Below are 20540 nucleotides of genomic sequence, written 5' to 3' on the forward strand. Positions count from 1 at the left end.
AGGCGCTCACGGTCAGCTTTTTTTTTTTTTTTTTTTTTTTTAAAGAAATTACAAATAAGGAAACATGCTTTTCATACTTATGTTTGTTTTTGCTGCTGCCTCTCTGCCTCATTTGTTTGTGTAGCTCTGTATTTCTACCGGATACCATGTCCTATTTCTTCTGTCTGAAAAACTTTCTTTAGCATTTCTTGTAACGTAGCTTTTGTCTGTCTGAAAAAGTGTTTATTCTGCTTTTCTTCGTGTCAGGCACCTTCCCTGGGTATGGAATCCTGGGCTGGCAGTGTGTCCTTCAGGACGTCGGCGATGTCCTCCCGTGTCTCCGCCCGGCCTGGTCCTCGCGATTCGGAGGGCCGCTGCGATTTCTCTTCCTTCTCCCTCTCTCCCTCCTGGGAGTGTGCTGGCGTTCCCGCGGAAGTCCACCCGTTGTGGTGTTGCCGTTCGTCGAGTGTTTCCGTGTATTGGCACTTTGTTAAGCTTGGTTCTGTGTGTGCGTGGTTTTCTCAGCCCATCGATGGGGAGGTGATGTTATCCTTCACGGTTCGTAGGTGAGGAAGCCGAGGAGCGGGGATGTGAACTCGTTGCTCAGTGCCTGTAGCCAGAGGCGGCGGAGCCCCCATGGCCCGATGCCAGCGCAGGCCCTGCCCGAGCTCCAGGGGCCGGTGGAGCCCTCCCGAGCCTCGCTGACACGCTGGCGCCGTGGCAGGCCACACGTGGGCCTTAGATTCCAGCAGGAAGGCCGAGCTCCACTCCTGCCCGGCCGCTCACAGGCTGTATGACTTTGCACGTGTCCTGTGGCCTTGCAGGGTCTGCCGTTCACCTCCCCAGCAGGCGAGAGCGGCCCGCTTGTCGGGGCGGGGCCCGGGGGCGCGGTGCCTGACAGCCGGGCCGCGTGGCGCCAGGCACGGGCAGGCTTCCCCGTCAGCATGTGCGCGGTGCGTGTCTGCCATCGGTGAGTTGGGCTTTGCCCAGGGGAGAGCCCGTTTGCCACTGGGGCTGTGGTCCACAGGCCACACCCTGGAGTCCCACCTGTGTCCTACGGGCTCAGGTGGCCCCCAGGGCGGCCTCGCCCTCCCGAAGCCCTGCCCCAGGAGCGGCCTCTCAGAAGGCACTGGGTGGCTGCCCGCAGCGCCTCAGTCACGGGTTCACGGGTTCACGGGTTCACGGTGCTGCCGGCCTGCCTGCCGTGGCCGGCCCCGCCCCGCCCCTCCGCCGTGGTTCCGGAGCCCGCCGGCCTCTGCTCGGCCTGCTTCCTGGGACTGAGCCCCTTCCCTGCGCCCAGCTGGGCTCCAGACAGCGAGGCCTCGGAGACGCCACGAAACAGGAAACACCTCACACACCAGAGAGCCCTGGGTGAGCGTGCGCCACCTTCTGTGTGTGTGCGCTGTCCTCTCCGGGCTGAGCGCTGGCTGGTCCCTGGGGCCCCCTGGGGACGCCACTGCCTGGGAGTGGCTACGGGGCCGGCCTTCCCCGAGCAAGACGCGGCGTTTGCGGTGGGCCTGTGAGTGTGGGCCCGAGGACCTCCGTGGAGGAGCGGCGGAGCGTGCCAGGCCGAGGAGAGGCAGCGGGCCTGGCCGTGCCCACGAGGGGCCCACGCTGGTGAGTGGCCGGGCCCCGACTGGGGCGCCGTGGGCAGCGCTGCCGGTTGGGAGAGCAAGGCGACCGGGTGCTTGCCGCGGCACAGCTCTGCTGACCCAGCTTTCAGGGTCTGGATTGTTGGCTCCCTCTTCCTCTGCCTCCCGCTCTGGGCAAGACGGCCCGTCCGAGGAGGCCGGCGCTGTGGCCTCCGTCGCCACGTGCCCTCCTGCCCGTGTGTGGCGGGCGCCCCCCAGGCGGCTCTGTCGGCGTCACTCCCAGGCCTTTCAAGTCCACGCTTGCTCAGAAAGGCCGGCAGACGCTCGCAGCGCAGTCACTGGGTTACGAGAGCGTCGCAGAGGAGGAGCGGGGGGCCTGTGTGAGGAGCCGCGATGCGCAGCGGCCCCCACCCCCGCAGCCCGTCCGGGAGCCCCGCCTGTGTGGGGCTCTGCGCTGTGACAGGCGCAGGGAGCAGCACCGCCCGTGCCGGCCAGGCCCCTCCGGGTCCTCGGCTCTCAGCTGTGAGTGCCTGTGTGTCTGTCCGGCTGCCGCAGCCCCAGGCTGTCCGCGAGGCGTGGGCAGGCGCGTGGGACCCTGAGCCCTGGCTCGAGGCGGGGACAGGGTTCACGGCAGCCGCACGTGGTTGGTGGTTGGGCACTGACGTCTCCATTCATTTGCGCCAGAGTGAAATGGGTCATCTCCCCATTAGGGATCTAATTGAAGATAATGCTGTGCAGTGCGATAGAGCAGCCTCTTCACTTTGTTTTTGCATAAATTAGCAAAAGGCTCCTGAGTGTCATACCCGATTGAAATGGAAATGAAGGCTGGGCAGGTCCCCATCCCCCTGCCAAGGAGACTTCTGACCAGCTCTGGCGGTGAAAGGGTTATCCTCCTACTATTCTGTTGAGCCACAGGATGTTATTTATAACCCATGTCAGGAGCGATTAAGCTGATTGATGATTAAGAAAGTTTAATAGTTGAATAATAAGATGTGGCTCTCGACAGCTATTTTCCTCGTTTCGGAGGCGTGTTTGGTGAGTCTGGCAGTGGTGTGTGGGGCAGGCCGGGGGCGCCCTGCGGTGTGGCCCGCGCCGGTGACGTGGCGCTCGGTCTGGTGTGCGGTGTGAGCTCGGTCTGGTGTGAGGCGGTGCGTCACTCACAAAACCAACAATACCCGTTGTGAGGTTTTGATTTATTATTGAAGGGGTTTGTTAATTTTGACTTATTCCAAACAGGGTTAATTAGTACATATTGATATACTTGATTAAAAGCACACTAATATGGAGTTGAGTAAGAAAGGTCAAACAGGGAGTTATTTCCCAGCCACCCAGAACTGTGTCTCGAGTTCCATTCTTTCAGGCTTCACGTGGACCAGGACGAAGTCGGCCGGTAGCGCCTCTCGCGTGGACGCCACTGAGCTGGTGCTGCCCACACCCCCATCCCGTACACACCCCCCACCCCCCACCCCGTGGACCCCACATCCCCCCACCCCGCACACCCTGCATCCCCCCTGCCCCCTGCCGCCGGCCCCCCCCGCCCCGCCCTCCGCCTTGCTGGTCTCTCCACCGCGGGGGCAGGGCTTGTGCATGGCAGTGGGTGTCTTCAGGAGCTGTTTCTTGTATTTGTGAAGAGCAAATGGATAGTTAAGTTCTTTTTGGAAATAAGCAGAGATGTTGTAAAGTGGGGAACACAAATGACTAATAAACTAAAAAAAGGTTGAGCTTCACGAGTAATGAAAATGCAAATGGAACCAATAATGCAGCTCTGTTTCTGTCTGTCAGATCAGCCATGGTCAAAGAGATGACCCCCTGCTTTTCGGGGGAGGCGAGTGGCCCCGGCCGTCTTTGGGGAAGCGGCCGTGCGGGGAGCGCCGGGTGCGGTAGGGAGGCGCGTCGCCCCCGCCTGGAGGGCCGGCTCTCGCGGGCGCTGGTCCCCAGGTCCCGGACCAGCCCCTCCCTGTCCAGCGTCGGGAAGACGAGGCCGGTCGGGGCACGCCGGCTTCCAAGTAGCCTCCAGCATGAGTCCCGGAGGAACCCTTTCTCAGCGTCTGACAGGGTGTAAGTGAGACCAGTAGGACGGGGACCTTCACCCGTGTGCTCAGCTCTGGCCCAGTGAGGCAGGTGCACAGGGCTCTGCCGGGGGCGCCGCACTTGCGTTCCTGGCCCTGCAGCCGCCTCCTCTTGGGCTGGGGCGGGGCCAGGTGCCTCCCACCAGGCAGGTCCTTTGGCCCCGAGGCTGAGAGCCCGCTGCCCGGGCGGTGCTCCTGCCCAGCGCCTCCCCGTTCTCAGGTCCCACAGCAGCCGGTGTCTGGTTCTCCTTTGTCCCGTGCCAGCTTAGCCGTCTGTCTTCACGGTGGGGAGGGGCAGGCTGCCGAGGCAGGGCCCCCGCCCCGGACCACTTTCCAGTGGTGGAGAGCTGGGATGCGCGGCCGCCCCTGTTGGTGTGCCCCTCTGGTGCCCCCTTTCCTCAGTCCGCTTGGTCTCTGAAGGCCAGGATTAGCCTGCGGGCCCGCAGGGGGCTCTCTGGACCCCCGGCTGGCAGACGAGGCTCCGGGCTCCTGGAGCCAGTCCCCAGGGCCTAGACGCAGTGGGCTTTGCGGCTCTTCCTCAACAGTTACCGTTGGATCTTTGTCTTGTCTGCGGACTGAGCTTTGGGGGAATCATCGTTCATTTTTAGAGACAAGACTCCCTCCTGCCAGCTGCCCGGCAGATGCTCCTGCGTCTGTCTCGTTCTGGGAGACAGCGGTGGCGTCCTGGGTGTTGGAGGTCTTTCGCGAAATTCATGGAATTTCCGTGAAACTCATGGAAGATCATGGAGCGTGGTTTTACCCTCTATACCACGCCACGGCTATTCTTTCCACTCGGCTGAAACGTAAAGCTTTTAATTAAGTATGAAATGAGATGGGTGTTGGCTGGGCTCACTGAGGCCGCTCCGATGACAGACACGTGTCCCCAGCTCTCCACCCTGCCAGCGCAGCAAGGCCGGGCATTTGTTGTTGGATGTCACACTCGGATGGGGATCTGCAGGATCTTGGGGTCCTGGCAGCTTCGATGACAGTGCCCCCGGCCGTCCACCCTGCCAGCGCAGCAAGGCCAAACTCTTGTTGTTGGATGTCACACTCGGATGGGATCTGCAGGACCTCGGGGTCCTGGCCTGCCCTCCCCAGCTCGCGTGGCGAGATGCCCGGACCGCAGGCCCCGGAGACGGTGAGCGGCGGGGCGTCTGTGGGCCGCCCTGCCCCTGTGAGCGCCCTGCCCACAGGGCGGGGACGGGCAGAGCAGGGGCCGTATGGGCGGGCGGGCGGGCGGCGCTGCTGCAGAGGGCGGTGCTGACGCCCCGGCCTCCCAGGCCACGTGACGGGGACCGCGGACAGCCCGCGAGCCTCAGCCGGCCTGCCGCTTGGGTACCGTGAGCGCGTGGGCCTGGGCGTGCGGGCTCTGTGGGGGCCCAGGCTGTCCCCCTGTTGTCACAGCACTGGGGGGGGCGCTGGAGGGAAAGGCCCCGGGCCCCTCTCCCCGCCCCCGTCCTTCCGGGCAGCTCTGGCCTCCCTGAGCTCCTCGGGAGGGCCTGCCCGGGGCGGAGGCCCGGGCCCCACCCTCCACCCACCCCCGTCTTGGACCCGCTGGCAGTGGTCTGTCTGCCTGAGCCCGCATGGGTGTGCTCTGGTTTGCTTTGTGCCCTGTGGCTTTTCTAGCGCCTTCTGTGTTCTGTGCCCCTTTCAGCGTCTGCACAGGCTTGGGCCTGTCTGACCCCACTCATCCCGACCACCGTGCTCAGTGCTGGCCCTGGATTTCAGTGCCCTGGGATTGGAGCTGACCTAGTACGACGAGCCTGTACAGCCCTCCACCCACCCCCGACCTCTGAAAGCCCCGACTCTGTCTGTGGGCGCCTTGGAGGTTTGTGCCCCAGGAGCCCGGCCACTGAGAGCTGCGGCCCCGCGGTGGAGGGCGGCAGCGAGGACGTGAGCCTGTCTGTGCTCTCCCTCTGGGGCGCCTGGCCGCCGGTGGCCCAGCAGGAGGCCAGGAGCCCGAGCCGCTGTCCCCGCTGCACCGAGTGTCTCCTCGCCCGCCTCCAACAGCTCGTCAGTGTCCACCCTGGACTCGGCGTGAGGCGCAGGGGCGGGCCCAGCTCTAGAACCCTGTTCTGTCCGCCGTCCTGCTGAAACTCCACTCACGGACCTTCTCGCTGACCTGAGTGTGGCCCGGGGGCCCGCTGGCGGCCTGGGCACACAGGGAGAGCGCAGACCGTGCCCGGGCCTGCAAGCGCTGCGGAGTCCCCGAAACTGCTGGGCGCTCCCAGGGAGGCGCGTCGGTGCAGACTGGCCCCGGCGCTGCTTTGAGGTGCTCCCCTCACTTTCTTGGTGATTGGTGTTGGGTGGTGAGTGGCCTGTCGTCTTTTCTCCCACGTAGCTTTAGGGTCGAGTTCCAGTTTCCTCACCGCCTCTGAGGAAACACGCACCCCTGCTGTACCAACACGTTAAGGCAGCTGGACACTGAAAACCACCCAGGGTCGCAGGAAACGTGGCAGATGAATGTCAAGCATCGCCTGAGTGTTTTTTAAACGTCGCCCCCAAATTCAAGTTATATACTTGCTGCAGGGTTGTCCTTGGGTTCTGCCACAACCAACTCAAAGGGACCTCCGGACCCTGTTGCATCTCTGCGTGCTTTGCGGTCACACTACGTCCAGCTTTGCAAGTGCTGTAGACATTTTCAGGCCTGTCGTCTGAGCTTATTCCCATGCGGAACAAAGACAGAGACGTCAGCAACTTAGAGCTTCAGTCACGTCTTCAGGTTTCTGCGTGGCTCACGACATGCCACGCTTGCATCCTTACCTTTGTGTTTTGTAAACTCAGCACACGTGTGGCAGCGCAGAAATCAAAGTCATTTCTTCAGGCGCTTGGCTCACAGAGACTCGAGAGAGTCTCAACCACCTGCCCCTCCTTCATGGGCCCTTTTGCCCCTGGACATCAGGGACCCCGGGTGCTCTCGGGTGCCAGCCTCCCCCCGGCAGCCTGCGGACCAGAGCGTGTCACGTGACAGTGTGTGGACAAAGGCTCCTTGTTGACTGTCGTGCGGTTTGCTCTGTCGTTGGCAGGAGAAAGTCAGACTTGACCTGTTGTCTTGTGCAGCAGTAATTTGGATATGTCTCTTAACCAGAGATTGGGATTACGTTCTATTCATTCTCCACAGGACACGCAGCCTGATTTCCCCTGGGTTCTGGCTCCGACCGTCGGCGGAGTGCCCGCTCCTCCTGGGCGGGTGCTCTCGGGTGGCAGTCCGTTCACTGCCCGGGCGAGGGCCCGCGGGCCGCCTGCGGGAGGTGCCCAGACCCTGCGTTTGCGCCTCGGTCGTGGTCGGGTTCGCGGGCTCTGGCCGCGGCCTCTCCCCTCCTTTCCACAGGGCAGCCCGGAGCCCAGGCCCCTGGACCCCCAAGCCTGCTGACGCCAGCGTGCCAGGTGTCCCCAAGGCGCGGGGCCCTCGCGACGGCCTCCCGCCTCCGCGGTGCAGACGCCCTGTGCAGCCGCTGGGCAGTGGGGTCCGCGGGCCCTGCCTCACGTCGCCTCCTGTCCCGTCACTGTGTGCTCAGTCCTGCCATCTCCCAGGGCTCAGCTCGAGCGCCACGTGCCCTCTGCTCGCGTCCTGTGCGCCCACCTGAGCGGTCCCTGCCACACTGCGCACCCCCGGTCGGCTGGTCTTTACAGACGTGGCCTGGGAGCCCCATCTCCCTGTAAGTAAACCCGGCCCACAAGTGTGGTAGGTGAGCAGCTCCCGCGCCCCCCTCGTGGAGGCGGGGCGGCCGTGGGTGGAGGCCCAGGCTCACACTCGCGCGGCCTCCTGGGCCTTTGCGTTGTCCCCGCCCCGCGTTTTTCTGCATGTAAGGGACTCAGTTCGTGTTGATAGAGTCAGTCAGTGTTGCAATAAACAGCATTTCTAATAACAAAAACTCCTACTCACAGTCTTGTCAAAAACGCGAAGACCCAGCCAACCAGAAGAATGTGGCAAGGCCGGGATTTTTTTTTTTTTGCAAAAATGACATTGCGAGAACGAGGGTCCCCCCATGCAGACGTGCCCTCCGCTCAGCGGCCAGAGCCGCTTCCCGCGGGGACTCGGGCGCCCGCAGCCCAAGCAGGCGCGGCGCTCTTCCCGCGGCTCTGCCGTCGGCTCGCGCTGCGTTTCGCCGCATGCCGGGGCTTACGCGCCCGCCCCCCCCCCCCCCCCGAGCTGGGGGAGGCGGGTTAGCCCGCGGAGGGACGCCGCTCGCCTTCAGGAGGAGAGCGCTGGGCGCGGGGGAGGCTCAGGAGCCCGGGAGGAGGGTCATGGCGGGGTTGGCGCACGTGAGCGACGGAGCCCCAGGGCTGCAGTGGCTCCCTTCCTGCGCCCCCCACGCGCCCCGCCTTGTGCCCCGGCTCCCCAGCCAGTGCGGCTTCCCCCGCAGGGTCGCACTGAGTCTGTGTCGGGACCAGCGTCCCCGGAGCCCCCGTCGCCCCCGCACCGCTTACGCGGCAGCGTCCCTGTCCCGGTTGCCTGGCCGCCCTGCCGGGTCGCTGCCGGGGGCTCAGCCGAGCGTCGTGCCAAGAGCCGGCCAGCACCCCGCTCACGACCCGCTGTGCCTCCAGCCGGCCGCCTGGTGGGGGGCAGAAGGGCCCGCGGGGCAAGCCCCCTCGGGAGACGGGAGCCCGGCTGGGGTTGCCGTGGTGACAGGCTCCTCCGCCCGTCATGGAGAAGGGTGGGAGCCCTGTCTCGTGACTGAGGGATTGTTGTTTTCACCCCTGAAGCGATACTTTTCTAGACTGGTGTCAGCCCGGGCGTGCCAGCGAGGGGCAGCTCGTCCCTCCTCTCCTGCTGTCCTGCCTCGAGGCGGCCGTGAAGCCTGTGCAGGGAGCTCGGGCTCCGTTCTCAGGGGCACCTGTGTGTGGCCTGGCTGATCCCTTCCCGGCCCAGGGGCCCCCTGCAGGCCCCTGTCCTCCGGACGGGGAGCTCGCTCAGTGGCGTTCCGATGAAATGGGCCCCAGCCTGGGAGGGTGCGCCGTGGGACGGGGAAGCTGCGCTCTGCCCCTCCGTGCTGCCTGCCCGCCCACCCACCTGTCCATCCACCCACCCATCCACTCATCTACTCACCCATCCACCCACCTACATGTTCCCCCTCCCCACCCGCCCATATCCCTCCCTCACCCATCCCCCCACCGGCCCCCAGTAACGGTGCCCCGGCTGTAACCCAGGGAGGCAGCCCAGGATCGCACCTGCCCTGTCCACGTGTGCCTGTGGTCGGTGGAGAAGGGGGGGGGGGGATGCCGCGAAACCTCTGAGGAAACCGGTGGGTTTAAATGCCATCGCTTATAATAACGTGTAAATAACGTAACGTTCAGCGGAATGTCACCTTGGAGCGTCCACCGGGCCCTTCGGGGGAGGGTGCGTGCGGCCCACCCGCCGTCACGGCCCGCTGCCTGCGGACGGCGGGCGCAGCGTCCCTGGGGCTTGGGTGGGAGGGCGCTAGTCCCGGGCCCCAAGGCTGGGGGCGGCCTGTGAGGGCCCCCGCACAGCGGTACTTGGGCCCCCCCGGTTTACGGACGGCCGCCTGCCCGTTCTCTCGTGTCCTGTGAACTTTTCCTTGTCCCTTTGAACCCCAGGGTTGCCTGGGGGTCCTCAGCTTTCATGGTTTCCCATCACTTGTGGTCTTAGCCAACCGGCTGCTGTCCTGTGGGGCAGCCGCCCTGGCCTCTCCCCCGCCCCTCGGTGTGTGGCTCGTGCCTGGGAAGCCGCGCCCCGTCCCGTGGAGGCTGCACAGCCGCCCGCCTCCAGCGCCAGACTCCTTGGGCCTGCTGGTCACGCGGCTTCCCCAGGGCTCCCTGTCCGGGGGTCCTCCCCAGGTCCCCGCCCGGCTGCATGGCCCGTACGGGGGCAGTGCGTACCTTTGGGGTCAGAGGGTCTTGAGGTCAGATGAGTCCTGGCTGCTGGCCTTTTTGGGGCTGTGACCTGAGGACTCCTTCCCACCCCACAGTGTGAGTCTCCTGGGTCTGTGTGGCGGGTGGTGTGGCGGGAGGTTTAGCGGATGGGCATCTAACTGGTGGCACCTGTGCTGAACCTGCTGGTTTTGCTGGTGGCTTGCCGGGCCGTGCCCCAGGGTGGGGGTGGCCCCCGCCAGCCAGGATGTTTTCTGCCCGTGGGGCCTGTCCCTCAGCTCTGTCTCTGGCCACAGCCCGGGGCTTCCGGAGTGTCCATGCGGTCCCCTGTCGGCAGACACTCCCCCGGCAGGACGGGCGTCTCTCCTTGTGATGCAGGCCGTTCCGAGTCAGCTTTTCCAAGACACACGGGGGCGGGGCTCTCTGAGTTAAATACCATCACTTCATTTCAGTGAAGAGTAACAAATGGCCCTTCGTGAGAAATGACGCTTCCCATAGGCCACCCACACTTCCTTGGGTACAATAACAAGCCAGCTAAACGCATACACAAATCCCTGAGGCTTTCGGCTGCCTGACTGGTGGCCCAGCTGCTCTCTGCACGAGGGAGCTCGCCTCCTAGTGCGACTGTGTTTCCCTGTTTGCCTTTTACGTTGGCAAGGGAGGGTCTTAGAGCTTTGAAGGCCCTTGGAAGGGAGCATGTGGGTGGGAAAGGCCTCAGAGCCGTCTGCCACTGCCGCTGCCGCGGCCGCGGTGCCCTGGGACTGAGAGTCTGACCCGAGCCGCTTTCCGTGGGCGGGCGTGGGGTCGATTCCGCAGCGCCTGCCTTCCTGCGGGGCCCCGGAAGGAGGCCGCCTGTGCTGTGTCTGGGAACCGGCGCGTGCCCGGGGAAGGCCTCGTGGCGGGTGGGATGCGCCCAGGCGCTCCTGGGGGCCTGAGTCCAGCCTGCAGTCCAGGGGGTCGGCCGTCCCGCAGAGGCGGCGCCCTCGGCCTCTGGGCAGGGCCCGGCCCGGAGCAGGGCCTGGGCCTGAGGAGTCGCCCCGCCCCCACCTTCGTATCCAGTGACTCTCTGACACCCTAACAAACACTTACGTTTTCAACTTTAAATCTGTTTTCCTTGCAAAGATGCATAGTAAATAAAATGAAAGTAAATAAAATTTTAGAAACAGGGTACATGAGTTTTTAGACACTTAGGAATATTATGCTGGGTGGCAGCAGTTTTTGTAAGGATCTAAAGTTCCTTCAAATGTCTGATAAGCCATTTCAATTAGGCATCTGTTTTGCACTTTGAGGCTTGTAAGTTGCGCTTCCTCATTAGGGTTTTCCACTCAAGGAGGGATGACGGCGGACTCGCTGCCCGCTCCTCCTTGCAAACGTTTGCGCTGCTGCTGGCCCGCGCGGGAGGCTCTGCCTGCCGCATCTTTGGAGCCTCTGACATTGGAAATAGGCTGTCGGAGGAGGTATTACCAAACGCATATGTGCATCTCTTAGAAACAGAGTTTTTAAAATGTTACGGAAAACTTTCAGATATCTTTTAGGAATAAATAATATATTTAGGTTCTCTCTTATTAGGATGTGAAATGCCTGAGAAGCAATCACAATGTATTAATGACCTTAATGAATTGGAGAGGATTGAGAATATTAATTACCTGCCTCTGATTAGGTATTAAAATTGAGAGCCATTAAGTGATGAGGGGGAAGAGACACAAGTCACCTCCCTGGCGGGGCTGTCTACCCTTTGGGCCTCTCTGGGCTGCGGCAGCGGAAGAAGGGCTGTCTCGGGATGCGCATTAAATGCACTGCGACATGCGGTCGCACACACAGAAACTCCGGGTTTTAAGTCCAGCTATGATGCTGCGTTGGGCCGCAGGTGGACGCCCTGGCCCGAGCAGCAGAAACGGGGCCTGCAGAGGCGACGGCTGAGCACAGACCCGCGCCCGGCCCGCCACGTCGGTGCCCTGTCCTCGTGCCCTGGGGTAACGCTCGGTGTCTTTCCCTACTCCGCAGAGGAGGAGGACGTGGACGTCGCCGACGTGTCCCGCGTGCCCACGGACGTGCTGCGCAACGTGGAGGCCGACACCTACTGGTGCATGAGCCGGCTGCTGGACGGCATCCAGGTGAGCGCCCCGCCCTGCCCCGCCCCCGCCGACGCGGGCGCCCCGTCTCTGCGTGGCCCCTGCCGCCGGGCAGTGCGCGCTCCTCGGGATGGGGCCCCCACGGTTGGGGCTCAGCCCAGCAGGGCCTGGTCCCTGCTCTCCCTCCCGGCTCTGCTCCCGGGGCTCCGTGGGGGCGGGCGGGCGGCAGCCACGGTGTGCGGCAGCTGCAGTCGTGGGGTCTGCGCCTCCGAAGGCGTCAGATCTGCGGCCTTGGTGTCTGTCTCGTGTGGCGGGGCCTGTAACCAGGGCCCCACTGCCCTGCAGCTCGCGGTCAGGAGTTGGGGGGGCCTGCTCCCCACCGCTGGGGCTCCGCCGGGTTGGATGTCAACAGGGGCCAGTGGCCGGGATCTCTGCAAAAAAGCCACGGGTCTCCCAGTGCCAGGGTGACTTCGTGGAAGCCATTTGGGGGACAGACCCTCCCCACGTGGCGGGGAGGGGTGCTGCAGGCGAGTGAAGCGCGGCCCGAGGGCGGCAGCCTTTGGACGGCCCTCCGGCGGGGTGGGCCGTGGGAGGCCCCCTTCCTGGGCGCCCGCTCTTGCCGGGGGTCGCCTGCTCCTGCTGGGCGCCCTGCTTGGCACTTGGGGGAGGAGAGGGGAGCGAGGTGAGAGGCCTCCACGGGCGCTCCTGGGACAGGGGCAGACACGTGAGGGCGTCCTGATGAGGCGCGAGCTGCGTGCTCGTCAGGGCCTGGATGGGGGATGATACCGTGAGCCCTGGAGGGGCCGTTCGTTCTGCCGGCGGCGCAGGCTTTGGCCCGTGGGGGTCCTGCGGGCTCGTTCGCTCTGGCCCCCCAGATGCGGGTGGTGCAGTGCAAGGGCGGCCGGCGCAGGGAGCGGCCGTGCGGGTTGCGTTCTCCCAGGGCCTTCGTCCCGGTCGGAGAGGGGCGTGCCCACTGCGGAGAGGAGGTGTGGCCGCCCTCCTCGTGGGCCTTTCTCACCAGGGTCCGGCCCCTCCCGAGCCTTGGACACAGGGGGCGCTCCTGAGGCCGCCGAAGGGAGAGGCCAGGCTCAGCTGCCTGGTTCGAGGTTGAACACGAGTTGCTCAGCGGGAGGCCTGCGGCAGGGGGTGGTGTGGGCGCCCTGTGCCCCGGGTGACGGCCGGGCTGCTGGCCGCAGGGGACCGGGAGCCCGTGTCTGTCTGACGGCCGGCGCGCCTGCCTCTGGCTGCCTCCGCGTCTCGTGAAGGAGGACGGGCCCGCCACTGACCGATTTTGGCCTGCACAGCAATTGATCATTTTCCTGCTTTGTATTTTCATAATTTTTAGTATTTCTCCCAAAACTTGAGAGTTTCCCCCACTTAGAAAAGGGATTTAATTATAACTTGGAACATTACAAATTTTACTGGTCGCTCTCTGATGACGAGTGATGGAAGTTCCGCTGTTTCCTGACGAGATCACCCAGCGTCCACTTGCAGCTACAGTCGATCGGCCGCACGGCGAGGTTGACGGCGGCTTTTCCGTCTTCACTGAGCTCTGCTGTCTGCAGGAGGCCTCGTGACAAGGGGGGCGCGTGGAGGGCACGGTGCTTTCCCGGTGCACGCGTTACATGTTCACCGTGCGCAGCAGCCAGGGCCGCCCCCGTCTTTGCCCCCCCGCCCCGTACGGTCGGTGGACGTGAGCAGGATTCAGGGTGCAGAGACCCCTCAGGGGACGGGCCCCAGGGACACCAGCACTGCGGCGCTCGAGTCTGGGCGATGGGAGGCTCGAGCTGGTTTCAGATCCGGACGGACGGGGAGCAGGGTGCCAGCCTCTCAGGGCCCGGCCCGCGGCGCAGCGCACGCCCCTGCGCCCCTGCTCCTGGCCCCGCCCCGCCCTTGCCTTTCTTCTTCGAGCCGGAACGTTTCATCGCATCGCTGCCCTGCCGGAACCATTGGGGAAACTCCTGCTGGTTTTGTGAGTGCAGCTGGCTCGCCTGGCCGTGGCCGTGGCCGTGGGTCCCGAGGCCTTGAGCCCGGTCTGCCGTCCGCCGTGCTCAGGGTGCACCTCTGCCCGCAGGGCTCCAGCAGTGAGCGCCGCGGGCCGGCCGGCAGCCTGGGGTCCTCCTCGCGGTGGGGAGGCAGGGCGGCTTCCGAGGGTGGCCCCGCCTCGGCACAGGACGGGCGGCTCTGGCCCCCTGCCCGGAGGGGACCCGCTTGCCGGCTGGGGCGGCCCGTGCGGGACCCGCATGTGAACTCGGGAGCGTGGGGCTCCCTGCCCTGCCCTTCCTTCTCCTGCCAAAAGAAGTGGGAGTGATTCCTCCATTTGCCAGCAAAGCCCCGGAGGGGAGACCGCCCCGCTCACCTCGCTTGCCCGGGAGCATCCGGTGGGAGTGGCTGTGCTTTGGGGCTCCCCCTGGGGCCTGGCTGGGAGCCTCTGCTTCTGCCCTGGGCCGCAGCGTGGTCAGTGCCCACCATCTCCAGCTGCCGGGTGCCGGTCACGGGCCTCGGGGCACGGGCGTCACCATCCGCTGCTGTCCCTGAGCAGTGGTGGCCTGGTGGCTGGGGGAGGGCAGGCTGCGCCTGGGAGGGGCTGCGGGGAAGAGGGACTGCAGCCCCTCCAGCAGAGGCTGGGCATGCGGGACATTTTGGACAGTGGTCAGCGGGCACAGGGGAGTCCTGCAGAGGGGCGCCAGTCCTCCAGGGTGCGCGGAGCTGCCGCCGCCGGCCGCCGGGCTTGCCTGCGCGGCGTGGTCAGGTGGCCGCCGCGGAGCCCGGGGTTCCTGCCCGGGGCCAGGTGCGGAGGAGGCCTGGCCCCAGCCCTGCCCTGTGGCCCGGGTCGTCCGGGAGGAAGCCTGAGGGGGCCCCGCCTCCGTCCCTCTGTGCAGCCTCGGGCCCCCCCCCACACCGAGCCCTCAGAGTGCTGGCTCACCTGGGCTCCTCCCATCAGTGCGCTCGCGTTAGAACTGCAGCCAAGATCGTTCACACGTCCTTAGTGACTAAAAACAGTAGCCACGATAAAGTTGCGTGTTATTGTAAGGAACATTTTGTGATTCAGAAATACTTCCTAAAACAAAAGTGTTTAGTGAGAAGAAAGGCATCGCGTTGCCCGTTGCAGAGCTCTCACTGCCTAAGCGCAAGGGCGGCGCCTGGGCCCTCACGGCCCCTCGCGGCCCCTCACGGCCCCTCACGGCCCCGCATGGCGCAGTGCAGGGGAGCGCAGCGGGGCCGTTGGAGCGGGCGCATTCTGACCGCCCCTGGGACACCCGGGGCGCCCTGCTTCCTTTTTCAGACGCGTACCATGCAGACGAACAAATGGTAGTATCTTAAAGACCCGTTGCAACGTGAAATCCTAACCCGTGTCGACGAACGTTTGCACTCGGTGACAGCACGGCCGCGGCCTCTCTGGGTCCGTCGCCCACGTTTGGTTCTGTGACGTCGCCCGTTGGTCGTGTGCGAGAGCCTCGCTCATGAGCTGCACACACCTCCTACAAGTGGGCACGCACCAGCACACAGCGTCTGAAACCCCCGGCCCCTGCGGCCCCCACCTCCTGGGAAGAGGCCACCTGGCCCCCAGGGGCAGATGAAGTTCTCCAAAGCGCAGATTTCGGCTTCGAAGCTCAAATGTTTGTAGCAGATACTGTCAGTTATTTTCCTCGAAGTGACAGGCTAACTTTGTTGTTTTTGAGAACATGTCTGCAGATACCCGAGTGTGATGAACAAGTTTGCATCTTACTGCTTCTTTTGAGTCCAAATGAGGTTTCTTGAAAAATGCATCTAATTCAGCTCACAGCTCAGACAATTGCAGCAAAGAGCTTTGCTTGAAGAAATCACGTTTCTTGGTTACACGTCTCAAGTGTTTTGTATATTCTTCCCATTTTGCCACTCAGAATATTGAAAAGATGTTTGTTGAAGGGTCGAGATTTAACACACTATTAATTATCAAGAACTTTCCCTGCATCATCAAGTGAGATTGCACCCCGCCCCGCCCAGCACGGTGAGTGGCCCTGCCTGGGTCCAGGCCGGAGTGCCAGCTCTGTTGTCCCCGCCCCTTCTGTGCTGAGTGCTGGTGTCAGTCTGGGGGCAAAGGTCCCTGACGTCTTGGCGTGGTTATGAAAGCCGCTTTGGTGTCGCAGGCCGTGTGCAAGGGTCTCGGGGACTCGGTGGCTGGCTGACAGCGTGGGGGACTGCTGCCCTCGAGGGAAGCTCCCGTGCACGGGCCTGTGGATTTCCCACGGCAAAGCCCCAAGAGACGAGCTGGCCGTAGGAAAAGCACAGAACCGATGGCGATGCCCCGGCGGCTGCACAGGCGGGGGCGTTGTACTGAGGTCCCCGAACTGACGTGGAGGAACCGGAGCGTGTGCGGGTGTCAGACGCTCCGGGGTGAGGGAGGATGGGGGGTGGGGTGTGAGACTCTGCGAAGAGCCTGCAGGTCTTACGGAGGAGCCACTCAGAACCCCTAGCAACCAGTTGATCACCGGTGACCTTCACATTCATTAGAGACAGCAGAAGGGAGGATGCGTTAAAGCAGGACAAGGAAGGAGCCGAGTGGGCAGCACAGAGACATGATTCCAAGTGAAAGGGAGGCCAGGACACGAGAGAAGGAAAACCAGGCCCGGAAGGAGGAAACGCGCCGCGGAAAGGCAGCGTGGGCAGCGGTGGCGGCGGCGTCTTCCGCGCTGGCAGAGGGCGCCGTTCGGGCCTGTCCGTCAGCAGCGCGTGTCCCCTGACAGGAGACGGGGGAGGACCTCACGGGACAGGCGTGGGGCCTTCCAATGAAGCCTCGAGATGGGCGATTGCGTGGGGGGCCGGCTGCACTGTGGGCAGCCCTTGCGCTGGTCTGGGAAAGTAACTGTCAGGCCAGGGTGCACTCAGGAGCAGATCCAAGGACGCACTGCTTGTCAGAGTCTCGCCTCAAGCCCAGGATCGCGGGAGGGTCCGGAGGAAAGGGCTGGGGGGAACGCGACGGGGGAGCAGGGGCCCGAGGGAAGGCTGCGCCGCGGGGTTGCTCTGACACGGCTGGTAGAGGGAGCAGGCCTGGAGGCGGGAGAGCCCGCCTTGAGATACCCAGCGTCCCTGCCTCCTGCTCCGTGGACTCGTCTTCTGGGAAAGGCCCTGCCCTGCAGTGGCCTGGAGACTCCTGAGTGCGCCTGTACTACGGAGAGCTCCTGGGGGGTGGGGCGGGGAGGAGAGTGGGCCAGCGTGGGCGGGAATTTCTAGAAGAGATTCTCAAGTCCAGACACTGTTCTGAATTCTTTGAACTGTTAACCGGCTTGCGTCACCTCGGTTTCCCAACGCACGTTGTTAGATGTGCCCCGTGCGGGGCTGGTTTGTTGCCGAGCGGGGCGGCGGGTCCATGGGGCCCGGCCACAGCCCCGCAGCGGCGGCCCATCCGGCATGCGGCCAGGAGCCGGGCAGGCCGCGGGCACCGGCTCCACAGGGCGCGAGCCCAGGCCGCTGCCCCTCAGGGCCTGCCTCCTGCTCAGAGAGCACGCGCTCTCTCCCAGCGCGCGGCGTGTCTGTGAGAACGCTGTACCGGCCCCGCCGGGAGCCACACCACCGGGGGAGCGACGTGCTAGTGGGCGGCAGCTTTGTGATGTGGGTGCCCCAGATCCCTTAGGGAAGAGGAGGCTGGGCTGGAGACACTCTTTTTGGGGGAAGGTTTGGTGTGGGTCACAGGGCCCTGTTTTCTTTACACAGGACCACCCTCCCGCAGGGCGCGGGCGTTGGGACTGCGGGAGGGCAGGCTCCCACTGTGGCCTGCCTGCCCCCGGGGGTCCAGCGGGGTCCAGCCTGAGGCCAGGCGGGGCGGGGCCTCCTGGGCTTCTAGAGGGTTGTTCTTGCTTCTGCAGGCCTCTCATGTCACCAGGAACACGTAGCGGGGCTGTGGGTGGGCGAGCAGCGCGGGCCCCCTGCAGCACAGCCGCCCCCGGGCCTGCCCTGGCCTCCCGCCCCGGCTGCTCTGTGGCCGTCACCTAACAGGGAGGGCCGGGCCTCGCGCCATGAGCCGCTTGCACGTCCTTCCCTGGGGAAGGAGGGTTCCAGCTGAGCGCTGGGCGCCGGCTGCCCTGGAAGTGGCCGGAAGGTTGGGGAAGGTGACTGTATTACCTCGGAGCCTGCCAGGGAGAAGGAGGACGGGGGGCAGTCCCGCGCGTGGCTCGGTGGGGGAGCGCGGGCCGGGGTGCACGCTGTGTGGGGGGCGTCCCTCAGACACAGCTGTCGTGAGGTGACTACTGAGGACGGTGCCAGTAGGGGGCGAGAAGGGGCAGCCCGGTCCCAGGAGAGCGGAGCCCGTGCAGGGCGTCCTGGGAGAAGCCGTGCTGCGGGAAGGCCAGCTCCGCGGGGGGCCAAGGGGCCTGAGCGAGGAGCTGAGACCGCGGAACCTGGGAGGAGACGGGGCCCTTACCTCCGCTGCAGCACAGAGGAAAGCGGGGACCGAGGGGCCGCCTGGTGTGGGGAAGGGTGGCCGGGAGATGGCTCGCCGGGCCTGGCCCGCGGGGGAGCCCGCCGGGGCCGGTCGGGGGAGGGTGCGGGGGCAGGCGTGCTCCCGCCCCCTGGGCCTGTGGGCGAGGCCCTCCGTGGGGCAGAGCCTGTGTGCTGGGCCTCGGAGCCCTAGTTGATAAAATGGGGCGCTCTCAGAAACCCCGTGCAGAGGCTTGTTAGGGCTGTGTCGTCCGGTCCTGGGCTGCTGCTAGAGGTTCGACAAGAATGAGTCACTGAGCCGCAGCTCAAAAATAAAAATTGAAAGAATTCAATTTACAGTAGCACTGAAACACACACAGTCCACGTTGTTGCCGAGTGAACAGTTCATTCCTTCTGATTACCAGGTTGCGCTACTCGGTGCGTACCACCGCGGGCGTGTCCGTCCTCCCGGGGGGCGAGCCCCGCTGTGCCCCTATGTGTGTGTTCTCACGGGCACGCAGTTTGCGCCCCTTGGGCCACCGGGTCACGCCTCCCGAGCACCCGGAGTTTCTGTGAAAAGCAGCTGGAGCTGCCCCCAAGGGGTGGTTGTGGTCCACATGCCCACTGGCACCGGTGGGTCCTGGCTGCTCTGTGTTGTGTTCCTGCTGTTTACTGCTGCCCGATAGCAGTCCTTTGTTAGGATACATCTTTTTTTTGAGAATATTTTTTCCCCAAATTTGTGGCTTGTCACGTCATCTTATTTTACCAATGTTTTCTGGCGATCAGAGAATTTTAATTCTGATGACCTTTGACTTCCTCCTCTTCTATGGCAGTGGCTGCCTGAGTCCTTCCTAAAGTCCGTTGCTTCCCGCTGACGCACCTGCTGTGTTCCTCTCCCAGGCGCTTTGTGACCTTCGTCTCCGCCGGTAGGGCTGTCACGCAGCTTGGCTTAAACTGCTCAGTGCTGCGTGAGGAAGGCGCCCCGGCTCCTTCCTCAAAGGCAGACCCCTGGGAGGCGCAGTGCGGGCGGCCGAGGACAGCTGTGCTCGGAGCGGCTCCCTTTGTTGTCTTTCCTGGAAAGGGAACGAGAGCGGTCGCTGGCCTCTGCGGCGCCCCCCCTCGGGCAGCTGTGGCGGTGCGCCCTGCAGCAGGAGCCTGTCCCCCGTGGGCGCGCCCCAGGCCCCGCTGCGCCCCAGGCCCTGCTGCGCGGCGCGTGCTGCGCCCTGCACCCCGCAGTGCGCGGCTGCGGGAGTGGTCCTTCGGGCTTGCGGGGGGAGGGGCAGGCGCGGACCACCCCCTTGCTGAGACGTAAACAAACGGTGGAGGAGTGTTCTGTTAAACCCGTTTTCGTCTTCTGTTGAGATGACCCGGGGGGTTTTCACTTTGTTAATGCAGTGAAGGACACTGATTACGTTTTGGTGGTTAGCTCATCCTGCATTCCTGAGACAAACCCCACCTTGTCATGATATCGGGACTTTCTTTGGTGGCGCCGTCTGGAGGCTTTCCATGCCCCGGTGTGTGAGGCGCACTGTCCCCGCTTGGCCCCAGGAGGCGCTCCTCCACCCTCCGGCGGCGTCGCGGCTCAGCTGACGGTGTTTCTCCGGGGCCACTTACCCAGCAGCGAAGCTGTCCTGCTAGGGACTTCTTGGTGGGAAAGTTTTAACTCTAAATGGAACTTCTGCTCTGGGCGGGACTCCACAGTTTCTCTGTTTTCTCCCGTCAGTTTTGACAGTTTGTCTTTTAAGGAAGTTTGCCTTTTTAAACAAGTTGTATCATTAGTTGACATGTTGTTGATAAAAGTTCCTCATTCTTTTAGGGTCTGTAGGAACTCTAGTGACGTCCTTCATCCCTAACGCTGGCAGTTAGAGGCGCTGATGCTGATTTGAGGCCTGTCACGTGGTCGGCCGCGGGGAGTCTCCTGTGCCCCCAGGCGCTGGGTCTCCCGTCAGCTGCTGAGCGCGGACCTTCGAGACCCCCGTCTCTGCTGGCGGACTTGTCTCCTGGGCTCGTTGGTTTTGCATCACATGACTTGAAACTCGTGTATTAGCTGCACACGCCCGTAGGGTCGTTCCGTGTTCGTGATGGCCTTCCACACTTACTGCCGTGGAACGTGCCTCGTGACTCCCGGGGCGCGGCTCGCGCGGTCGTGACGGAGCCGTCCGCCCCGCTGTGGCCGCTGGCGCCCGGGGCGTCCTTGCCCTCCGCGGGCTCTCCCCTGCGGTGTCCTCGTGCCGGGCGTTCCCTGCCGACGCCTTGTGGTCGGAGCCGGCCTCCTGCCTCTTCGGTGTGTGCCACCCAGGGTCACGGGACACTGGTTCCATGGTCACCGTCCATGCCTGGGGTCTAGGCTGCCATTTCACTTTTTATTTCCTGTTCGTTTCACCTTACTTGGGTCTTTCTTCCTGCCTTCTTTAAGGTGAATTGATTCCTTTTTTAAATGAATGGACTTTGGTGTTAGAGCAGTTTCAGGGTCACAGAAATGCTGAGCAGAAACGACCGAGTCCCCGGAGGCCCCCTTGCCGGCGCCCAGGCGCCCAGCACGTCCCCTGCCCACGCCTCACGTCCCCGTGGCGCCCCGGCCAGCCCCGCGGCGTGGCTGC

The 20540-nt window shown here is 64.1% G+C and overlaps 1 protein-coding gene across 1 annotated transcript in view; it reads left to right on the forward strand.

Moving 5' to 3' along the window:
* Nucleotides 1-20540, forward strand: part of TBC1D22A (TBC1 domain family member 22A) — a 152449-nt gene that overhangs the window by 78501 nt on the left and 53408 nt on the right. The window contains exon 9 of the mRNA XM_054582600.1: nucleotides 11477-11586. Coding sequence (XP_054438575.1) covers nucleotides 11477-11586 — 110 coding nt within the window. The remainder of the gene's footprint in view (nucleotides 1-11476; nucleotides 11587-20540) is intronic.

The sequence above is a fragment of the Pteronotus mesoamericanus genome, unplaced genomic scaffold (genome assembly GCF_021234165.1).
Source record: "Pteronotus mesoamericanus isolate MK-2021 breed Mesoamerican mustached bat unplaced genomic scaffold, CSHL_Meso_final contig_702, whole genome shotgun sequence".
Classification (NCBI taxonomy): Eukaryota; Metazoa; Chordata; class Mammalia; order Chiroptera; family Mormoopidae; genus Pteronotus; species Pteronotus mesoamericanus.